At 39.1% G+C, this 21999-nt stretch overlaps 1 protein-coding gene across 6 annotated transcripts in view; it reads right to left on the bottom strand.

Moving 5' to 3' along the window:
• The window catches only part of NF1 (neurofibromin 1), a 261641-nt gene that overhangs the window by 198611 nt on the left and 41031 nt on the right, over positions 1–21999 (bottom strand). For 5 of the 6 annotated variants that reach the window (XR_009530430.1, XM_060082451.1, XM_060082452.1 and 2 more), the window contains exons 2-3: positions 5559–5702; positions 3498–3581 (exon numbers count right to left, since the gene is read on the bottom strand). The exons of the other annotated variant lie outside the window; for it this stretch is intronic. Coding sequence is in view for 4 of the 5 variants with exons in the window: in XM_060082451.1 (XP_059938434.1) it covers positions 3498–3581; positions 5559–5702 (228 nt within the window). In the remaining variant the exon portion in view is untranslated. The remainder of the gene's footprint in view (positions 1–3497; positions 3582–5558; positions 5703–21999) is intronic. 6 annotated transcript variants of the gene reach the window in all.

Below are 21999 nucleotides of genomic sequence, written 5' to 3'. Positions count from 1 at the left end.
CTTCGGCATCTCTAAAATATAAGAAAATTCTCCAATATAACTTCAATGCAATCATCACACCAAGGAGAAATAAAAAATTCCCTTAGATCAGCTAATACCCAAACCGTATCCAAATTGCCCCGTAATGTCTTTCATAGCTGTTCTTGTTTTATTCAACCAGGATCCAAAAAAGGTTCACAGATTGCAGCATGATTGTAACATTCCTTTAGTCTCTTTATCCTAAAACTATTTCCCCCTCACACACCATATAGATCATTTTTATTTTCCATAACATTGACTTTTTTAAAGAAAATAGACCAGTTGCCTTACAAAATGTTGTATATTATTGATCTGATTATGTCTTAGTGGTGAAACTTGTTCTTTTAGTTGTTATATTTTCTGTTAAGCTGGAATCTAAATATAACAGTCTGATTAGATTCAAGTTAAACACTAGGTAGAATTCACTACAGTTTGTATTACATCACATCAGAAGTACATAATGCCAGGTGGTCTCTCTGTTAATGACACCAAGTTTGATAACTTTGGTGTTAACACTGAGGTTTCTACTTTGTAAAATAAATCTCTACAATTAACAAAAACAGCCAGTGGATAAGCTACCCTTAGTTGAAAATAGACTGTTCCACATCAGTATTTTACCTAACGGCTTTAGTATCCTTATATGAATGACAATTTTGATAATACCAAGCATGATGACAAAGAACAAATTTTTGTAAGTGTGCTATGATCAAATCTGTAATTGCATTCCAAAAGCTTTCAGATGCAAATACATTGAAATATTTGGACAGTAAATAAACAGATATCACAAAAACCTGCAAAATTTGAGTTACAATGCTCTTTCTTATTTATAGGCTAACCAGACAATACAGGTGTTGAAACCAACTCCAATTAATATACAAATGAAAATTATAGAAGTGTTCAATCTTTTGAATAATGGTCATATATACAGGATCAAAAATACTTAAGATTCCTCAAATTCTACAAAATTTTACTCATAAAATTTTGGTTTTAATCATGATATTGATAAGTATTTGTTCACTTTCATTTAGCTAGTTCAACTACTAATATGATAAATATGTACTATAGGGCTCAGTTCTTAAACTGTCTCAACTTACTTTGATCTAAAAAGGAAAACCAATAACCAACAAGGACCTACTGTAAAAAAAATTTTTTAATAAAAAATAAAATAAATAAATAAGTAAAAAGGAAAATCAGGACACAACCATAAAGTCATTGAAGGCAATCCAGAAAAACACAGCTGTTCAATAATATGAATAGTATTATTTTTAATTATAAATTTAATTTAAAACTTTATACATTTTCAATTGAGCAGAGCAAGCTAATATATATTTTATGTATTATAAAAGCTGTACCATGCCCACTTAGTAGGGCTTCAATTAAGCTATCTCCAAAGAGTATCAAATTAAACAGGGGTCAATGATATCAGTGATCATTATCTAAAATACCTTTACCACTACCTCTCAATTATAAATGTTAATGGAGAAAAGATGTAGAACTGAAGAGGCAATAAACCAGCCTACCCCCATTCAAACATGGGTGTCACTGATATATTGGCATCTACAATCAAAGTAATAAGACCACTACAAAGAATTGATTCAAGAGAAGTTGAAACATTGTCCACCTTCAAAATTCCATCATCCTATTTAACAGCTTTTTTGCTCTTTCACTCTATTTTACAAATGAACAGCCCATCACAAATTAATACACAGCACAAAGCTAAAGCAGAACTAGCTCGTCCTCAATTTAAGAAGAAAATTTATAAGCACTGTAGCACAATTTTGGAATGTGGACAAGGGTCAATAAAAGAATTTAAAACATTATGCTTAGGTTTTGTGGCCTATAGTCTTAAATAGTATACTTCTCTTCCCTAAGGATACATCATTGTGTGAATGTAATTATGTTTTCCAATTCCCTACCCTACCCCTTTTCCAACTCCCGACGCTACCCCTTCTTTAAACACTTTGACTGTTCTCTCTGTTCTCAACTGATCAGTCCTCATATGTCAAAGTCGCTTCCCATCTAGTTTTACTATAAAGAACAATTATAACATACGTGGAAGAGAGAAGCAATTCTGAATAAAGGGGCTTCCCTGGTGGTGCAGTGGTTGAGAGTCCGCCTGCCGATGCAGGGGACACGGGTTAGTGCCCTGGTCCGGGAGGGTCCCTCATGCCACGGAGCGGCTGGGCCCATCGGCCATGGCCGCTGGGCCTGCGCGTCCGGAGCCTGTGCTCCGCGACGGGAGAGGCCGCAGCAATGAGAGGCCCGTGTACCGCAAAAAAAAGAAAAAAAAAAAAAAAGAAAAAGATGGGTCAAAGGAAGAGAGATTATAATCTCTGAAGAAATAAGTTACCCCAATACATATTGAATAGACATCTTTAAAATGGAGGTATTAAATTTATATATTTATGTAAACTCCTACCATTTTCCAGGAAAAATTAAAGCTAGTGAAGTATAGAAGCATTATGCTTTATACAACAGAAACATTCTTGGGGACTTCCCTGGTGGTCCAGTGGTTAAGAATCCACCTTCCAAGGCAGGAGACGCAGGTTCAATCCCTGGTCGGGGAACTAAGATCCCACATGCTGAGGGGCAACTAAGCCCGTGCACCGCGAATACTGAGCCTGCACGCCGCAACTACTGAGACCGCGCACACTGGAGCCCACGCACCACAACTAGAGAGAAGCCTGTGTGCAACAACTAGAGAGAAGCCAGCCTGCAACAACTAGAGAAGGCCGCACGCCGCAATGAAGAGCCCGCGCACCGCAATGAAAGATCCTGCATACCGCAACGAAGATCCCGCATGCTGCAACTAAGACCCGACGCAGCCAAATAAATAAATAACCAGAAATATTCTTGAAAAATTTCTAAGTAAGGCATGGTTGAAAACTCTGAGATAACTATTTAGAGGAAACATGAGAAACAGTTGTTTTGTACTCAACTACTCCTCCACATATCTATTTTATATGTTCATATTTACATAACAAGTGTTCTTAAGGTAGAATCTATCACAGTAACAGTAATAGTTTTAATTTTTTAAGTTCTCTTTACATAGATTTGAAAAGTAAAATATAAAATCAGATTCACACAGGCGGAAACAAGATTGTCTTGGTCTTTAACATCACATTCTTTGACAGCTAAGCAATGCCACAGGCCTAACCAACTGGAGAAATCAGTTAAATGAAATAGTGACTTTTCCACAAAATTTTTTCTAGAAAACCTGAGAGAGAGAGAAATGTGACTCAAGCTTAACACTTTATAAGTAATCTTAATATCTATTTAATTTACAAAAGATGAGAATATAATTTTTTCTTGAAAACTTCTCTATGCTACCCAGTCAGCTCTGTTAACAAAATTCATTTTCATGTCTTAGACAAAAAGTCCATGACTCTTCTCCTTGTCCACACCTATGCTTCAGTACATCAGATCATTCTCAAAACTGAATGCACAAAACCTGCCTATTCAAGAATAGATTTACTCACCCCAGCAAGACATTTTTCCAGTGTATCCAATATAATCAACTGAGAGAGATATAAATTTTTTTCAGCAGCTTCTCCAAATATTCTCTAAAAGAAAAGATATTCAGAACACTAAAAGTTGGTTATTACTCTCCACTACAAATGAGCACACATCTGAAAAGTGAGGGACTAAGGATCAAGAAAATCAATAGATAAATCATTATATCTCCCAGATTATACTATATTTAAATCTATTATTTCTGATTTTATCCTAATGCTCACACAAAATAAATTCTCAGGCAAACAGTCTGCCATCAGCCTGCCACAGTAAAAGATACTCTGGGTTATACTTTAAAAATATGTAGTAAGGGCTTCCCTGGTGGCGCAGTGGTTGAGAGTCCGCCTGCTGATGCAGGGGACACGGATTCATGCCCCGGTCCGGGAGGATCCCACATGCCGCGGAGCAGCTGGGCCCGTGAGCCGTGGCTGCTGAGCCTGTGCGTCCGGAGCCTGTGCTCCACAACGGGAGAGGCCACAACAGTGAGAGGCCCGCGTACCGCAAAAAAAAAAAAAAAAAAAAAAAAAAGTACTAAATGTACTTTGAAACAAACAGCATTAAAGAGATGGTAACATTAGGAAAATCCCATGTTCTGTTATTTTTTAAGTAAAATTTAGATTTGAACAATATAGAAAAAAAATATGTAGGATTTAGATACACATATAGATCTTTACCAGAATCTTGAACTGAACATTTAACCACACTTTGATGCCACAAAATAATCAAAGCCTAACTCTTACAGCAACAAAATGCTGTAACACCAATTAAAGCGAGTTTTAAGCATTCACTATCTTTAAATCAAATACTACACTATTAACAGCAGACTATGGTTTCTACAATTCAATTTACTCAATAAGCACTAAATGAATGCCAATATCTCAATACTGTTTTTGTTTTTAAAGGAAGAGTCCAAATACTAAAACATTTTCTATCTGAGAACATGGCCACTTATCTATAAAAGCAAAATCCTATCTGTATGACCCACACACTATGCAACAGAAGAGTTCCATAAAATCTTAAATGTATTTCTGTAAGTCACTTTACATATTTATAAAAGGTCCTTTTTTCAGAAAATCTTAATTTTTTTCCATAAAGAGAAAATATGATTGCCCACTTCTCCAGTTTACCAATTTTGTAAGCCCGGGGTATCTTCCAATCAACTTTTTAAAAAGAAAACACACCAAAGATGATGTGACTATGAAAATGGTACTGATTTTCACAATCTAAAACCAGAAATCAGTTTCACTGCTCAATGCAAACAGTATAAACTGTGGTTATAAGTGCTCAAAACAAGCAGAGCAGTTTGGAGTTAATCAAGAAATATCCAGATGGGTTGTTCTCAACTGAGTATGAAAGAAATTTTAGATAGAAATTGACACAGAGGAAAGAATCACCGGACAGCAAGAGGAGAAATAATATGTTCAAAGGTACAGACAGAAAATAGTTGGAGTACCTTGAAGTCTAGGGAATGTAAACAGATTTTATAAAACAGGAAAAAAAGAAGCAATTATGAGCTTTTGACAGTGGAAATGATGAAATAGGTATTTGAGGAAAACTGTTTCAACACAGGTTTTCTACCATGGAATCTGTCACAGGTTACAGGACGAAGGAAATAAAACAACATCTTCACAAAAGCAATCTCACATTTTAGGACTACAAAGTCATATTTTATTTACCATCTACTTAGGACTGGGACAGTCTGATATGTAAATATTCAAATGAGAAGCTAAGGAAAAGATTTTAATAGATTACTATCGTCAATTTAAATATGACAAAATCTGTATGAAATCCTAATTCCAGAAAAATGGAACAGTAGATAGGGTCACAAATAAGACAAGTATCTAAGAAAAAGAATTAAAATCTACAAAGAAAGTTAAAAGGTTACCTGTCTCATCCATAAATTAAGATGAATGTTTATATCCAGAGTCCACAGAAAATGACTTTACATACTTCAAAATACGCTGTTCCAAAGTTTAAAATCAAAAACAAACCGAATTCTCCCATAAAACAGTAATGCAAACACTCACCATATTGTTAACATTCTTTAAGATAGTGGTGAGGCCGCTTATAACCAAAGAAAACTTGTATTTGGAAATATTGATAAGACATTCCTTGTTGTGTTCGGTACTGACTTTGGTATGTGTGTTCTGCTGTCCTGTTTTTATTGGAAGCTGAGGAAAAAAAAAAAAAAAAGTTAGCTTACATTTTAAAATGACTACCGAGAACTCTATTTCTCTTTGAAAATCATGAGATATTAGGAAAATTTTATCAACCACAATTACCTATATTTGTATCTCAAGCTCCGATTTTCAATATATAAAGGAATTTATAGCAAATCTAAAATTCTTTAGAAATTTCAATTTTTGCAGCTATCTAGAAGTCATAAATCTCCATCTACAAAATTAAATCTTTAGCCAGCACTATGTAAGACAGAATGATGACTCACAGAAATAGAGCTACTTCCTTGTAGCTAAAAATTATTTCAGAGAAAAATGTCTGCAATAAAATGCAATCTTTTCTTTTATATATTGAACTCAAGCATTAAAAGAACAATAGACCAAGAAAATCTATGCCTTAGACCTCTAGTCAGTAATGGCAAATAACGGCAGACTGCAGAAAAGAAAACAAACTGTATAGCCTGGAATATACATAGTAAGACTGCTTCAGGTAAGATAATCACCCTCAGGTACACAGCTGAGGGAGTAACAGAACAACAAAGAGATAAATCTCATGCAAAAAAATATCTTTTAAGGGAGATATTACATTTATATTTAGCTGAGAATGAACTAAGTCGCACTACCAGGAAGTTCATCTCTACCCTGTTTAAGAGCAGCATTCTGTACTGAAAGCATCACGAATACATTTACTGTTTAAATAATAGATCCTGCTAACACTAACAGAGAACACTGATGAGGTTCCTCCGTGAAGAAACAAACCTGAGTCCAGCTTCCTCATTTTTAAAATGGTGCAACAAAAGGTGGAAAGAGACCAAGCAGCATGCCCAAGTTTGCTTAGTCAGTTAATAATGTAATTTGATGGTAAAGAAATACTAAAGAAAAGAGGGGAAGCACGTTTAGGGTTTAGAAGATAAGGCAGAACAGAAGCTACAGAATTACATAATATTACAAGATTATGGAGAGAAAAAAATCTGAAAGACCAAAAAAAGAGGATTGTAGAAGATGGCAGTGGCTGCACCAAGAGGAAACTATAATGTAAACTGTGGACTTTGGGTGATTATGACATGTCAATGTGGGTTCATCAATTGTAACCAGTGTACCACTCTAGTGGGAGATGCTGATAATAAAGGAGTCTGTGCATGTGTGGAGGCACAGGGCATATGGGAAAACTCTTTACCTTCCACTCAATTTTTCTGTGACCCTAAAACTGCTCTAAAAACTAAACTGTTAAAAAATGCAAATAGGTCTTCCCTGGTGGCGCAGTGGTTGAGAGTCCGCTTGCCGATGCAGGGGACACGGGTTCGTGCCCCGGTCTGGGAAGATCTCACATGCCTCGGAGCGGCTGGGCCCGTGAGCCATGGCCGCTGAGCCTGCGCGTTGTGCTCCGCAACGGGAGAGGCCACAACAGTGAGAGGCCCACGTACCGCAAAAAAAAAAAAAAAAAAAAAAAAGAAAGAAAGAAAATTAAGAATTGTTAATATCCTTAAAAAGAGAGAGAGAATGGCAGTGGCTGCAATGTAGCTTGTGAATCTCCCCAAATCCCTCTGTGAGGGTTCATTTTACATGTCAACTTGATTGGATCATAGAGCACACAGATATTTGGCTAAACACTATTTCTGGGTGTGTCTCTGAGGGTGTTTTCAGATGAAATTAGCATTTGAATAGGTGGACTCTGTAAAGCAGTTTGCACCCCCTCCAATGTGGGTGGGCATCAGCCAATCCACTGAGGGCCTGAATAGAATAAAAAAGGCAGAAGGAGGAAGAATTGGTCCCTTTTGCTTAACTACTTAAACTGAGACATTGATCTCCTGCCCTTAGTGTTCCTGGTTCTCAGGCCCTCAGACCCTTCTATCTCCCCTGTATTGGTTCTGTTTCTTTAGAGGACCCTGACTAATACACCCCCTCATAAAACAGCAAAGAAGCTAGAATCGCAAAACCCATGGACCATTATCTACATCAAAATTAGGGGACAAGGCACCCCACAATAACCAAAATACAAGCAGCAAATAAGAACAAACCACTTACAGCTGCAAAACTGGTGTGGTATAAGCATCTGTGCAAGAGAGAGCAGAGGGAAGCAGAATGTTTGATGGACCTGACAAGGAAAATCCCCAAACTGCATTACATCCTCAATGAAAAGTACAGCAGGACAAGTTTAGAAGCTTAGCTAAAATACAGGGGTTTTTGTACACATAGCGATTGGCACGTGTGTGCAAAAGGTCTATAATAAAGTCTGAAAAGAAGAAAGCACACTTTAAACCATCACTGTCTAATAGAACTTTCTGTGGTTAGGATATTATACTGTATCAACAATGCTCATTACAGTAGCCACTAGCCATATATGGCTATTAAGCACTTGTTATGTGGGTAATGCAAATGATGAATCAAATGTTTAATTTTATTTTAATTTATTTTACTTAAATTTAAGTAGCCATTGTACCCACTGGACAGCACAGTTCTAAACTAACGAGCTAAAGAAACACTTCCTTCAAGGATGAAGCCCATGCTGAGAAGAAATTGCCGAGATTCACTCCAGACTGAAATAAGAACAACAGGGCAAAAGAAAAAGATCCAGATAAAGGTGGAAGAGAGGAAGGAAGCCAAGAGAGCTCACAAAGAATGAGATGACATATTCGTTTAATTTCATGAAAGCAACAGAAGAGCTCCAGAGCCATGAAGATAGAAATTATCCTGGTCCACATTTCTCTCCTACCAATTGAGGAAAACTAATTTCACATAAAAATGAGCAACAGAAAACACTGTAGTCAAATCATATGTGAAGTTATTTTGAGAAAAAAGAATAAGAGATAGAATAACATTGCAACAGAAAATGAAAACACGCCAAAAAGATATGCTCACCAACAGATGAAACTGTAAATTATTAATTCAAAATGAGCCAAGAGAAATTTTTTAAATGACTGAAGATATGAAATAACAAATTAGAATTACAAATAGAAATAAGTTGACAAAACTCAGGAAAGAATTAGAAAAAAAAGAAAAATCATTTCAGAAGTGAAGACTAACCAGAAGATATTAAAGAGTGAATAAAACAAAATATAGGGCTTCCCTGGTGGCACAGTGGTTAAGAATCCGCCTGCCAATGCAGGGGACACGGGTTCAAGCCCTGGTCCGGGAAGATCCCACATGCCGCGGAGCAACTAAGCCCGTGCGCCACAACTACTGAGCCTGTGCTCTAGAGCCCGCAAGCCACAACTACTGAGCCCACGTGCCACAACTACTGAAGCCTGCACGCCTAGAACCCATGCTCCGCAAAAAGAGAAGCCACCACAATGAGAAGCCCGTGCACCGCAGCAAAGAATAGCCCCCACCTGCCTGCAACTAGAGAAAGCCCACGCACAGAAATGAAGACCCAATGCAGCCAGAAATAAATAAATTAAATTAATTTATTAATATATATATAATGCTTTAAGAGAAAAAGAAGGTAAATAGGAGGAAAATTCTAATATCAAAAAAAAAAAAGAAAAGAAAAATGAGATGGGATTTGCAATAAAGGGACAGAGAAGACATGCAAACAAGATCCAACGTATGTATAACAGGAGTCCTCAAAGAAGGAAATCAAATCAATGGAGTAGAATGAATATGAGAAACTAGACTTCAAGAAAACGTTGCTGAAATTTTTCAAAAACACTTGAAACTATATATTTAAAGGGCATACCGCATACCTGGAAAAACTGACCCAGAATGACCAATACCAGGGCACATTTTAGTACAACAATTGACCTTCTGTGAACAAGAAAAAAAAAAATCCTTTAAACATTCAGGCAGAAAGAGAAAGCCACTTACACAAAAAACAAAAATTAGACTGTCATCAGACTTTGACAATACTATATGCTAATAGAAAATGAAATAACATTTTAATATTCTCAAGAGAAGATAAAGTAAACCAAGGATTTTAAATGCAGGCAAACTGACTCGCAAGTACAATGGTGACAATCAAACTGTTCTGAACTGTAAGAACCCAGGAAATATTGCTCCCTTAAGCCTTTCGTGAGGAATCTACTAGAGAATATACTTCAGTCAACCAAAATAACAGGAGACACATCCACATTACGAAGGACCATTAATACACATTTATTAAAAGAACTGAGAATAAATGACGAGAGTAAGAGAAAAAACATACTATGTAATTGCTATGTGTAATGACAGTATAGATACAGTACAATTATCAAAAATGGGGAGAGGGTAGTGAGAGTATACAAAAAGTAGGATGTTTCCTGATTACCTTATGGTACTAAGAGTAAAAGGGTATTATTTTAAACCAAATGCTGGCTGAGGAGATGAGAATAAGTTACTAGCTGTTTCAATATTGCTTACAGAAGAAAATCACTATAAAACAACTTCCCCTCCCAAGAAAGGGAGGAAATTGAAGTACTATACAAAGGCATCAATATAAAAGTAACCAACAGAACAAAAATACAAACTGCTGGTTTGTGCTGGGTGAGCAGTGGCACAAGCCCACCACCAGATGCTTAGGTGAAAACCTACAGAGGGGGTAACTAAACACAGCAAGAGTTTCCCATGTGGCTCTCTTCAAGCTTCCCCTTCACAGTCGCACTCCAGTGGCTGGACATAGTTGGCTTCTCAGATTTCCCTAAAAGCTCCAACTTGTCTACCCGTTGCCACTGATTTAGAGGATCTGACTAGTGACTCCTTCTCTGATCCTCCAATTCCCCCTTCTAGATCTTCACCCCATGAGTCCTCTCAAAACTGTATATGGTCTTATTTCCATAATAAGTCCCTTCCCACATTACACAATCAGCTTCCCTGACTGAACCCTAATACACAAACCTTCTGAAATACCAAAAAATACACTGGGAGAGCAAATAACATAGACCATACAATTAAAAATGACTTAAAATAAAAGATTTGTATAAATATAAATGTAACATAAAAAATATGACAGAAATGAGTCCAAATTCATCAAACTATGGAACAGTCTCCAGGATATATCTTTAAGTTAAAAAAACAGGGTGAAGAAAAGAGTATACAGTATGCTACCATTCATCTAAGAAGTAGGAGGGGAAATAAATACACACACACACACACACACACACACACACACACACACACACCTCTTCGCACATACAAAAACAGAAGGATGAAACTTAAAAACTTTTAAGTGGTTACCTTTAGGAAGTTAAAGAAAATAAAGGAGAGGTGTTGAGGATAGAATCTATACTCCCTGGTTTTTGTAGATTTTATTTTGAAATTATGTAATTTATGTAAATATAAAATTAAATTAAAATTCTAAAAAATAAAATAGAAATCAAAAATAAACAAATGAACTGAAATTTGTATCCAAAATTTTAATGGCACAGTCACAAAGAGAAGAAATCATATTAGGTTGACTTCCTAATGGAATATACTCTAGGGACAAAAAAATGAAGATAAATCTTGATCCTGTATGTACTGTGGGATCATGGAAATGAGTGATTTGGTGATATTTTAATTCTGTCACTACTGGAGTCATTAAAAACTGCGACTCTCAGTACAGGAGAGGAACAGTAAAGTAAAAACCCTGTAGTCTTGAATTGGAACTGGAAGTATCTATATCAATTCTTAATGTAGTTTTATCTTGTATGAAGAAAATAAAATATATTTTTCTCCCTTTGTTTGCTGAAAATGCCTAGAAACAACGACCAACCCTGCAGTAATGATCTTGAGATTCCATTTCCTGGTAAAAGGAATTGGGACTCCTTCAGAATGGCTGATTCCACATCTGAGGCAAAAAGGTACATGATGAACCTGGAACACTTTGTCATACCAGATAGCAAGAAAGCTGCCAAAGAAAGCTATCAAAGAGTCGAGTCAAAAAGACTCAGGAATAAATTTTGAGGAGGCTCCCGCTGACCAAAAATGGAATAATTTGAACACTGTTAAGGACAACAATTTTAATTTATTGAAACATCAAATATGTTTTAATCCATACTTCTGCTTCCAAGGTAGAGTAATTCACAGCAAAACAACACCTCCCTCCCCCAAACTCACACACACACACACAAAAGAAAAAATACAAAAATCAACTGTTTAAAGATTTTAGAGAGCTACTGAAGGAATGAGGCCTAGAGAGGCTAAGTTTCCAAAAAAGGGTGAACTATGGAGAAGCAAGGTGATCTTCTGCAGCTGTTTCCTCCTGCCCTGGGGCATTTGCAGAATCTGCCCCCCCACAAAAAAAGACTCAGAAATATGTCTTTCCCAAGCAAAGTACCTCTGTTGAGGGAAAAGAGGAACCATCAGAGCTTCTGGTTGTCACTGAGAGCTGGAGTGACACAACTGAAGACATGAGGGAGTCTCAAATGCATAATTGGGTGGAAAATGGTAAAAAAGCTAAGCCAAAAACTTCTGAAAAGCAGAACAGAATTTCAAAATCTCATAGCCTCAGAAAACAAAGATTAGAGTACAGAACCTGCTAAAGAGAGAGGGACCCTAGTAAATACACCCAGTTCTTAATTGTACAACCTGGAGGGTAACATCCTAAATAAACAGGGGCAAATCACAGCAAATGGAACTTCTGTACATTACAAGTAGGAGTGTAAATCAGTAATTACTTTGGAAGACTGACATTATCTGCTAAAATGGAACATATACATACAGTCATCGCTCCAAATCTGCAGGACATTGGTTCCAGGAGCCCAGAGGATACCAAAATTTGTGATACTCAAGTCCCTTATATAAAATGGCATAGTATTTGCACATAACCTATGCACATACTTACATATGCTTTAAATTATCTCTAGATTACTTATAGTACCTAATATGATACAAATGCCATGAACAGTTTTAAATACAATGCAAATGCTACTTAAATAGTTGCCAGTTGCTTAGCAAATTCAAATTTTGCTCTCTGGAACTTTCTGGATTTTTTTTCCCCTATTTTTTATATGCATTGGTTGAATCCACAGGTGTGGAACCCACGGATACAGAGGGCCAACTGTACTTAGCAACTTCACTAGGTATATACCCAAGAGAAATGTGTACATATGTTCACCAAAAGATATGTTCAGCTATGTTTATAGCAGTGCTTTCAAAACTTCCAAAAACTGGAAACACTCCAAATGCCTATCAACAGCAGAAATGGTTTTTTAAAATGGTATATTCAAACAAAGAAAAACTCTACAGCAATGGGAATAAATGACTTACAGCTATAAACTTAATTTCATAAATATAATACTGAGTGAAAGAAGTCAGAACAAAAGATCCCTTACTGTATGATTGTTACACAAATTTCAAAAACATGTTAAATTCAAGTCAGGATAGCAGAGACCCTTGGAAAGAGCAAGTAATGACCAGAAGGAAAAGGAAGGGGAAAGAGGAACTCCTGGATTGCTAGCATTGTTTTATTTCCTGATCTCTGTACTGGTTACACTGCTGTGTTTACTTGGCAAACATTTATTGAGCTGTATATTTACATACATTTGTGCATCTTTCCATACTTATAAGTCAATGGCAAGTTTTCTAAATATATACATATTTAAATCCATGAGTTAATGATACTAAAAAAACAAAAACGAACTGGTCACTCCTAGTGGATACAGGGGAATTTTGGTAGACACTGAGGCACTGCTCAGCTCCCCATTCAGGGAAGGACTTAACTGCTGGAGTGCTGTCAGTCAGCCCCTCAGGGATCGCCTCACCTGCAGAGAATGATCCTGCCCAGGTGAAACCCTTCCTGGGCAGCCCACATCCAATGACCAATTGATATGGCAATATAAAGGCTGGAATACCTCAGCCCAATTCTGGGAAACTCAAAAGGGCCATTCTAGCTCCAGAGCTCCCCAAAGGGGTTGGCCAAACCTGATTCTGGGCCTGCACTGTACCATGAATTCTGCATCTGCAATCCTCCCTTCTCTCAGGTGTGCATCCCAAGGGAACACCTTAATGAACATCCTGCACTAGGCTCTCAGAGCAGACGGAGCAGGTGCTAAGATGTGAATTTAAAGCTGGCAATGAAGGAGAAATAGTAACCTCAAAAACAATTGAATTTGAAGAATATTACTAAACTATTTGAGCTCTGTGAAAAAAGATAACAAAAAGCTGACTGCCAATTAGAAGCTAAGTATGAAAGCCAGAAGGCCTCTCTGGAAGCACACAAAGATGCTCTCCTCTCCTCCAGCAGGAAGGCAAAGAAACCTAAGGACAAGAACTAGAATTATCAGAGTTGCTAGGTTCCAAAAGTTAAACTCCCAAACAAGGCAGGTCTGCTACGCCAAGACCAGAGAGCTGTGGTTGGCAAAGAATAATAAGACTCTGACACATGTAATGGAAACATCTGGGTTAGTGCTCCCCGAAATCTTTTATCTCCAAATTGCCCTGAACCCTCAAAGTCTACAGAAGTGGCCCATTACTGTTACTAAGAGCAAACATTCCCCATGCCTGTCTGAAGACAATTCAGAGGCCTCTCCCCTGCAAGACAACAGATGTCCCCTCAGGATTTGCCACCACCTCCCCTCCTGGCCAAAGAGGTACGAGGGAATTTGGGGGGTAATGAAACTTCCTATATCTTGACCATGGTGAGGATTACATGAATGTGTGTATTTGTCAAAACTCAGAGTTAAGTAGTATAAATTCAAGTGAGAGTGTTGTAACATTAGGGCATTCAATGTAATCCCTCTGGTAACCACAAAGAAAATAGCTGTAGAATATACAAAAAGGAAATGAGAAAGGAATTTAAACATTCCACTACAAAAAGTAAACACAAAAGAAGACAGTAATGTTGGAAATGAGGGACCAAAAAAAGCTATAGGGCATATAGAAAACAAATAGCATGATGACAGCATAAGTCCCCTCTTATCAGTAATTACTTAAAATGTAATTAGGGCCTCCCTGGTGGCGCAGTGGTTGAGAGTCCGCCTGCCGATGCAGGGGATACGGGTTCGTGCACCGGTCCGGGAGGATCCCATATGCCGCGGAGCGGCTGGGCCCGTGAGCCATGGCCGCTGAGCCTGCGCGTCCGGAGCCTGTGCTCCGCAACGGGAGAGGCCACAACAGTGAGAGGCCCGTGTACCGCAAAAAAAAAAAAATAAAATAAAAATAAAATAAAATAAAATGTAATTAGATTAAACCCTCCAATCAAAAGACAGATTTGGCAGAATGGATAAAAACACATGACCCAACTATAAGTTGCCTACAGGAGACTCACTCGATATCCAAAGACACAAACAGGTTAAAGAAGAAGGAATGGGGCCTCCCTGGTGGCGCAAGTGGTTGAGAGTCCGCCTGCCGATGCAGGGGATACGGGTTCGTGCCCCGGTCTGGGAGGATCCCATATGCCGCGGAGCGGCTGGGCCCGTGAGCCATGGCCGCTGAGCCTGCGCGTCCGGAGCCTGCGCGTCCGGAGCCTGTGCTCCGCAACGGGGGAGGCCACAACAGTGAGAGGCCCGCATACCGCAAAAAAAAAAAAAAAAAAAAAAAAGAAGAAGGAATGGAAAAAAATATTCCATGCAAACAGTAATCAAAAGAGAGTAGGCTATACTAATACAAGACAAAATAGACTTTAAATCAAAAAAAGTTATGAGACAAAGGAGGACATCATAAATTAATACAAGGTTCAATACAGCAAGAAGATAGATTATAAACATTTACACAGCTAATTACAGACCATCAAAATACATGAAGCAGGGACTTCCCTGGTAGCACAGTCGTTAAGAATCTGCTTGCTAATGCAGGGGACACAGGTTTGAGCCCTGGTCTAGGAGGATCCCACATGCCACGGAGCAAATAAGCCCGTGTGCCACAACTACTGAGACTGCACTCTAGCGCCTGCGAGCCACTACTACTGAAGCCCACATGCCACAACTACTGAAGCCCATGTGCATAGAGCCTGTGCTGCGCAACGAGAAGCCACCGCAATGAGAAGCCCACACACCACAACGAAGAGTAGCCCCTGCTCACCACAACTAGAAAAAGCCTGTGCGCAGCAACAAAGACCCAACACAGCCAAAAATTAATTAATTAATTAATTTTTTAAAAAAGCTTCATATGTGACATGGTCACAATTAAAAAAAAACACACATGAAGCAAAAACTGACAGAATTGAAGGGAGAAACAGAGAGTTCTACAATAATAGTTGGAGACTTCAACATTTCACTCACAATAACAGAGAAAACAACCAGACAGAAGATAAGTCAGGAAATAGAGGACTCAAACACCACAATAAAACAATTAGACCTAATATACATGTACAAAACACTCTACCCAACAATAGAATATACAATCTTCTTAAGTGTACATGGGACATTTTACAGGTTAAACCATAGGTAAGGACACAAATAACATCTCAATAGATTTTAAAAGATAGATATGCAAAGTATCTTCTCTGACCACAATGGAATGAAGTTGGAAATCAGTAACAAAAGTAAAACTGGAAAATTCTGTGGAAATTAAACATTATACTTTTAAACAACCAATGTTTCAAAGAAGAACTCACAAGGGACATTAGAAAATACTTAGAGATGAATGAAAATGAAAACAAAACAAACCAAAGCTTATGGGATGCAGTGAAAGCAGTGCTAAGGGGGAAATTTATAGCTATAAATGCTTACATTAAAAACAAGGAAACTAAAAAAAAAAAAAAAACAAGGAAACTTTCAACTCAACAACCTAACTTTACAACTTAAGGAACTAGAAAAAGAACAAAGGAAACCCAAATCTAGGAGAAGGAAAGAAATAAAGATGAGAGCAGAGATAAACAAAATAGTAATAGAAAAACAATAGAGGAAAATGTATGAAATCAAGAGTTGGTTCCTCAAAAAGATCAACAAAATTGACAAACCTTTAGCTCAATGGACCAAGAAAAAGGAGAACACTCAAAGCACTAAAATCAGAAATGGAAGTGGGGACATTACTATCAATTCTACAGAACTAAAAAGGATTTAAAGAGAGTACTATGGGGCCTCCCTGGTGGCGCAGTGGTTGAGAGTCCGCCTGCCGATGCAGGGGATACGGGTTCGTGCCCCGGTCCGGGAGGATCCCATATGCTGCGGAGCGGCTGGGCCCGTGAGCCATGGCCGCTGAGCCTGCGCGTCCGGAGCCTGTGCTCCGCAACGAGAGAGGCCACAACAGTGAGAGGCCCGCATACCGCAAAAAAAAAAAAAAAAAAGAGAGTACTATGAACAACTGTAGGCCAAAAAGATTGGAAAACCTAGATAAAATGGAAAAATTCCTAGAAACACAAAACTTACCAAGACTAAATCACAAAAAAAATAGAAAACCTGAATAGACCTATAACTACTAAGGAAATTGAATCAGTAATCAAAAAATCTCCTGAAAAAGAAAAGTCCTGTACTTGATCACTTCACTAGTGAATTCAACCAAACATTTAAAGAAAAACTAATACCAACCCTTTTAAAGCTTTCCCCCAAAATTAAAAGAACACTTCTAACTCACTCTATAAGGCCAGCATAACCCTGATACCAAAGCCAAAGACACTACAAGAAAATTATAGACCAATATCCCTGATAAACATTGATGCAAAAATTCTCAACAAAATACTAATAGAATTCTGCATCACATTAAAAGGATTGATTGTGCTTCCCTGGTGGTGCAGTGGTTGGGAGTCCACCTGCCGATGCAGGGGACACGGGTTCATGCCCCGGTCCGGGAGGATCCCACATGCCGCGGAGCAGCTGGACCCGTGGGGCATGGCCACTGAGCCTGTGCGTCCAGAGCCTGTGCTCCTCAGCGGGAGAGGCCACAGCGGTGAGAGGTCCGCGTACCACAAAAAAAAAAAAAAAAAAGGATTGATTATACACCACGACCAAGTGGGATTTGTTCCTGGAATACACGAATGGTTCAACATATGAAAACTGATCAATGTGACACACCACATCAACAAAATGAAGGGGAAATAAACCCACATGATTATCTCAGTTGTCAATACTACACAAAATGATCTAGAGAGTCAATGCACTCTCTATCAAAAATCCTAAAGACATATTTGCAAAAATAGAAAAACCCATTCTAAAATTCATATGTACCTCAAGGGACCCTGAATAGCCAAAACAATCTTGAAAAAGGTGAAAAACCTTGGAAGATTCACACTTCTTGATTTCAAAACTTATTAGAAGTTACAGTCATCAAAACAGCATGGTATTGGCATGAAGACAGACATGTAGACCAATGGAACAGAACAGACAGCCCAGAAATAAACCCTCTTGTATATCGTCAAATGATTTTTGACAAGGGTGCCAAGACCAGTTAAAGGAGAAAGGACAGTCTTTTCAACAAATGGTACTGGGAAAACTGGGTATCCAGTGGATGCTAAGGAATGAAGTAAGACCCTTACCTAACACCATACACAAAAAGTAACTCAAAGTGGGTCAAGGACCTAAATGTTAGTCCTAAAACAATTAAACTCTTAAAAGAAAACATAGGACACTTCGTGACACTGAATTTGTTAATGATATCTTGGATATGGCAACAAAGGTACAGGTTACAAAGGAAAAAATAAACAAACTGGACTTCAAGAAAACTTTAAAATTTTGTGCATCAAAAGACACTATCCAGGGACTTCCCTGGCAGTCCAGTGGTTAAGACTCCATGCTTCCACTGCAGGGAGCATGGGGTTCAATACCTGGTTGGGGAACTAAAGATCTCGCATGCCACACAGTGAGGCCGAAAAAAAAAAAAAAAAGACACTATCCACAGAGCAAAAAGGTAAACCACAGAATGGGAGAAAATATTTGCAAATCATGTATCTGGTAAGAGGCAGTGAGAGGCCCGCGTACCACAAAAAAAAAAAAAAGATTAAGATGGTAAATTTTATGTGTATTTTACGACACACAAAAAAAGAAAAAAGACTATATACATAAAAGGAAAGGACACATAATATAAATTTATACATTGATTTTTCAAAATCTGAGATCAAGGAAGAATTCTAACAAACATTTATTGAATATCCGCTATGTACCAGATAGCAATGTAGGTGATATAAACACAAAGATGAATAAATGTACCCTCAAGGTACCAATAATTCTGAAATTATCCCCTAATCTCTATTCTGTTCTCCCTTTCTCTTGGGCAATCTTGTGTATTCACTGACTATCCTACTGATTACTACTATGATGACTGCTAATGACTAAGCCCCAAGAGTCTCATTCCTTGGTGGACACACCCTGTATAATTCTCTTCCTTAAGAGTGAGAAGGACTTGCAACTATGAAGGGATATCCCTTTCATGACTGTTACATTACATGGCAAAAGGGACTCTGAGGACTCAATTAAGGTCCCTAATCAGTTGACTTAAAAGGGAGATTATCTCAGATGAGTCTGTCCTAAGCAGGGAAGCCATAAAAGTGATATGAAGCACCAAAAATACTTTGTTGGCCTTGAAGAAGCAAACTACCATGCTGTGGGGAAGGCCACATGGCAGGGAACAGCAAGAGGCCTCTCGGAGCTGAAGGCCTCAGTCCTACAACTATAAGGACCTAAATTCTATCAACAACCAGTGAGCTTGGAGGAGGACCCCAAGCCTCAGATGAGATCATAGCCCTGACCAATACCTTGATTTCATCCTGGTGAGAACCTGAGCAGAGAACCCAGCTAACCAGTGCCCAGATTCCTGACCCACAGAAACTGTGAGATAATAATTTTGTATTGTTTTAAGCCATTGTGTTTCTGATAGTTTGTTACACAGCAATAGAAAACTAATACAACTACCAAATCTCTATGTTCAAATGTGTCATCCAAATGCCTATTTGGTATTTCCACATGGGTATCTTAAGACACTTCAAAGTCAGTGTTTCTAAAATTTAATTTATAATTTTCCTACCATGTTTCCTATCTTAGTAAATAGTACCACAATCCACCAAGTTTCTCAGATCTGAGAGTCATCTCTGACACTTCCTTTATTCCCCTCCTTTCATCCTCCTTTAGTCAGTCAGATTGATAAAAATGAGAATAATAAATGGGTACACACAACTCAGCTCTACCCTTCTTTACTTGGGAACAGGCTTGTTACAGAGTACAAGAATTTTCCTCTATATCAACATTCCAAGAGTTGATCAGGGGACTCACCCTGCAGAAGGGAGTAACCAACACTGCCTGAGACTAGGTGGGTAAGTCTGCCTAATTCTGAGGTTTAGATAGCAGGCCCACTGGGTCTCCAACTTCACAACTTCACACTGAACATACACATACATATACACACAAATATTTATATATTTCATACATATTTTGGTCTTTACCTTTGGTCTTCTATTCCTCAACTTGTTCAGAAAACAAAGAGGGAAGAAAAGTATATGCAGGCCCCCCAGGCTCTCATACCACCCCTAAAATCTATGTAGAAGAAAAAGCAAGATTAGGGGTACTAAGCGATCAAGATTCTATCAGATAAGGTGGTCAGGAAGAGCTGACATTTGAGGAGAGACCTAAATGAAGAGAATGGGAAGACCCATGCAAAGGTCTAAAGAAGAACATTCAAGGCAGCAGAGGCAGGTAAAATACATCTGACGCTGGAATGAGTGTGGCACATTCAAAGCCTAGCAAAGAGGCCATTGTGGCTAAACTAAAGGGAACAAAAGAAGAAAATACAGGGGATGAGGTCAGAGAGAGAAGCAGGGATGGGTCAGATCATGAAAAGCCTTGTGGGTCATTTTAAAAGCTTTGAATTTATTTTGAGTTTGATGGTGTGGCACATTATATTTTTCAAATACAGTCATGGTATCTCTCAACCCACATGCTCTCCTGTAATAAGATCTTGCCATTCCCACATCAAAAAGTGGAGTCTATTTTTCCATCTTCTTGCAACTAGGCAGGTTCTGTGACTGTTCTGACCAATAAAATATGGTAGAAGGGACACTGTGCCAGTTCTAGGCACAGGCCTTAATTGGTCTGACAGTTTTTCTTTCCCTCCTCCTTGGAAGCCAGCTGCACGTAAAAAGTGTGATTATTCGGAGACCACCATACTGTGAAAACTCCACGCCACACGGAGAGATTGTGAAGAATGAGATGCCATGTGGAGACAGAGGCCAGGAAGCACTGAGGTGCCAGACATGTGACTGAAGAGGTTGTACTGGGAGGGATTCTCCAGCCCCAGCCACCCCAGCCAACACCTTGTGGAACACTGTTGAACCCGTCATGAATTCCTGACTCCCAAAATTGCAAGCAAAATAAACAGGCCATTTTAAGCTCTAAAGCTTTGTAGTACTTTGTTATGCAGCAATAGGTAATGAAAAAGAGAGGGGAAGAAGATATTGAAGGGATGTAAACAAGGGAGCAACAGGATCAGATTTATGCTTTTTAAGAGTCTTCTTGGGACTTCCCTGGCAGTCCAGTGGTTAAGACTTCGCCTTCCAATGCACAGGGTGCGGGTTCGATCCCTGGTTGGGGAGCTAAGATCCCACATGCCTCGCGGTCCCAAAACATAAAACAGAAGCAATATTGTAACAGAATTCAATAAAGGCTTTAAAAATGGTCCACATCAAAAAAAAAAAAATCTTAAAAAAAAATTGTTAAAAGAGTCTTCTTGGGCTTCCCTAGTGGCGCAGTGGTTGAGAGTCTGCCTGCTGATGCAGGGGACACGGGTTCGTGTCCCGGTCTGGGAAGATCCCATATGCCGCAGATCAGCTGGGCCTGTGAGCCGTGGCCGCTGAGCCTGCGCGTCCGGAGCCCGTGCCCTGCAGCAGGAAGGGCCACGGAAGTGAGAGGCCTGCGTACCGCAAAAAAATAAGAGTCTTCTTGCTGCTGTATGTTAGAAGATAGCCTAGGCAAGAGAAAAATGGTAGCTTAAATTACACTAATAAAAGTAGAAGAGGGACTTCCCTGCTGTCGCAGTGGTTAAGAATCCGCCTGCCAGGGCCTCCCTGGTGGCGCAAGTGGTTGAGAGTCCGCCTGCCGATGCAGGGGATACGGGTTCGTGCCCCGGTCTGGGAGGATCCCATATGCCGCGGAGCGGCTGGGCCCGTGAGCCGTGGCCGCTGAGCCTGCGCGTCCGGAGCCTGTGCTCCGCAACGGGAGAGGCCACAACAGTGAGAGGCCCGCATACCGCAAAAAAAAAAAAAAAAAAAAAAAAAAGAATCCGCCTGCCAATGCAGAGGACACGGGTCCAGGAAGATACCACATGCCACGGAGCAACTAAGCCCGTGCACCACAACTACTGAGCCTATGCTCTAGAGCCCGCGAGCCACAACTACGGAGCCCACGTGCCACAACTACTGAAGTCCATGTGCCTAGAGCCCATGCTCTGCAATGAGAAGCCACTGCCATGAGAAGCCCGCATACCTCAATGAAGAGCAGCCCCTGCTTGCTGCAACTAGAGAATGCCTACGTGCAGC

The sequence above is a fragment of the Mesoplodon densirostris genome, chromosome 18 (genome assembly GCF_025265405.1).
Source record: "Mesoplodon densirostris isolate mMesDen1 chromosome 18, mMesDen1 primary haplotype, whole genome shotgun sequence".
Taxonomy (NCBI): Eukaryota; Metazoa; Chordata; class Mammalia; order Artiodactyla; family Ziphiidae; genus Mesoplodon; species Mesoplodon densirostris.
This window is presented reverse-complemented; position numbering and strand designations above follow the sequence as displayed.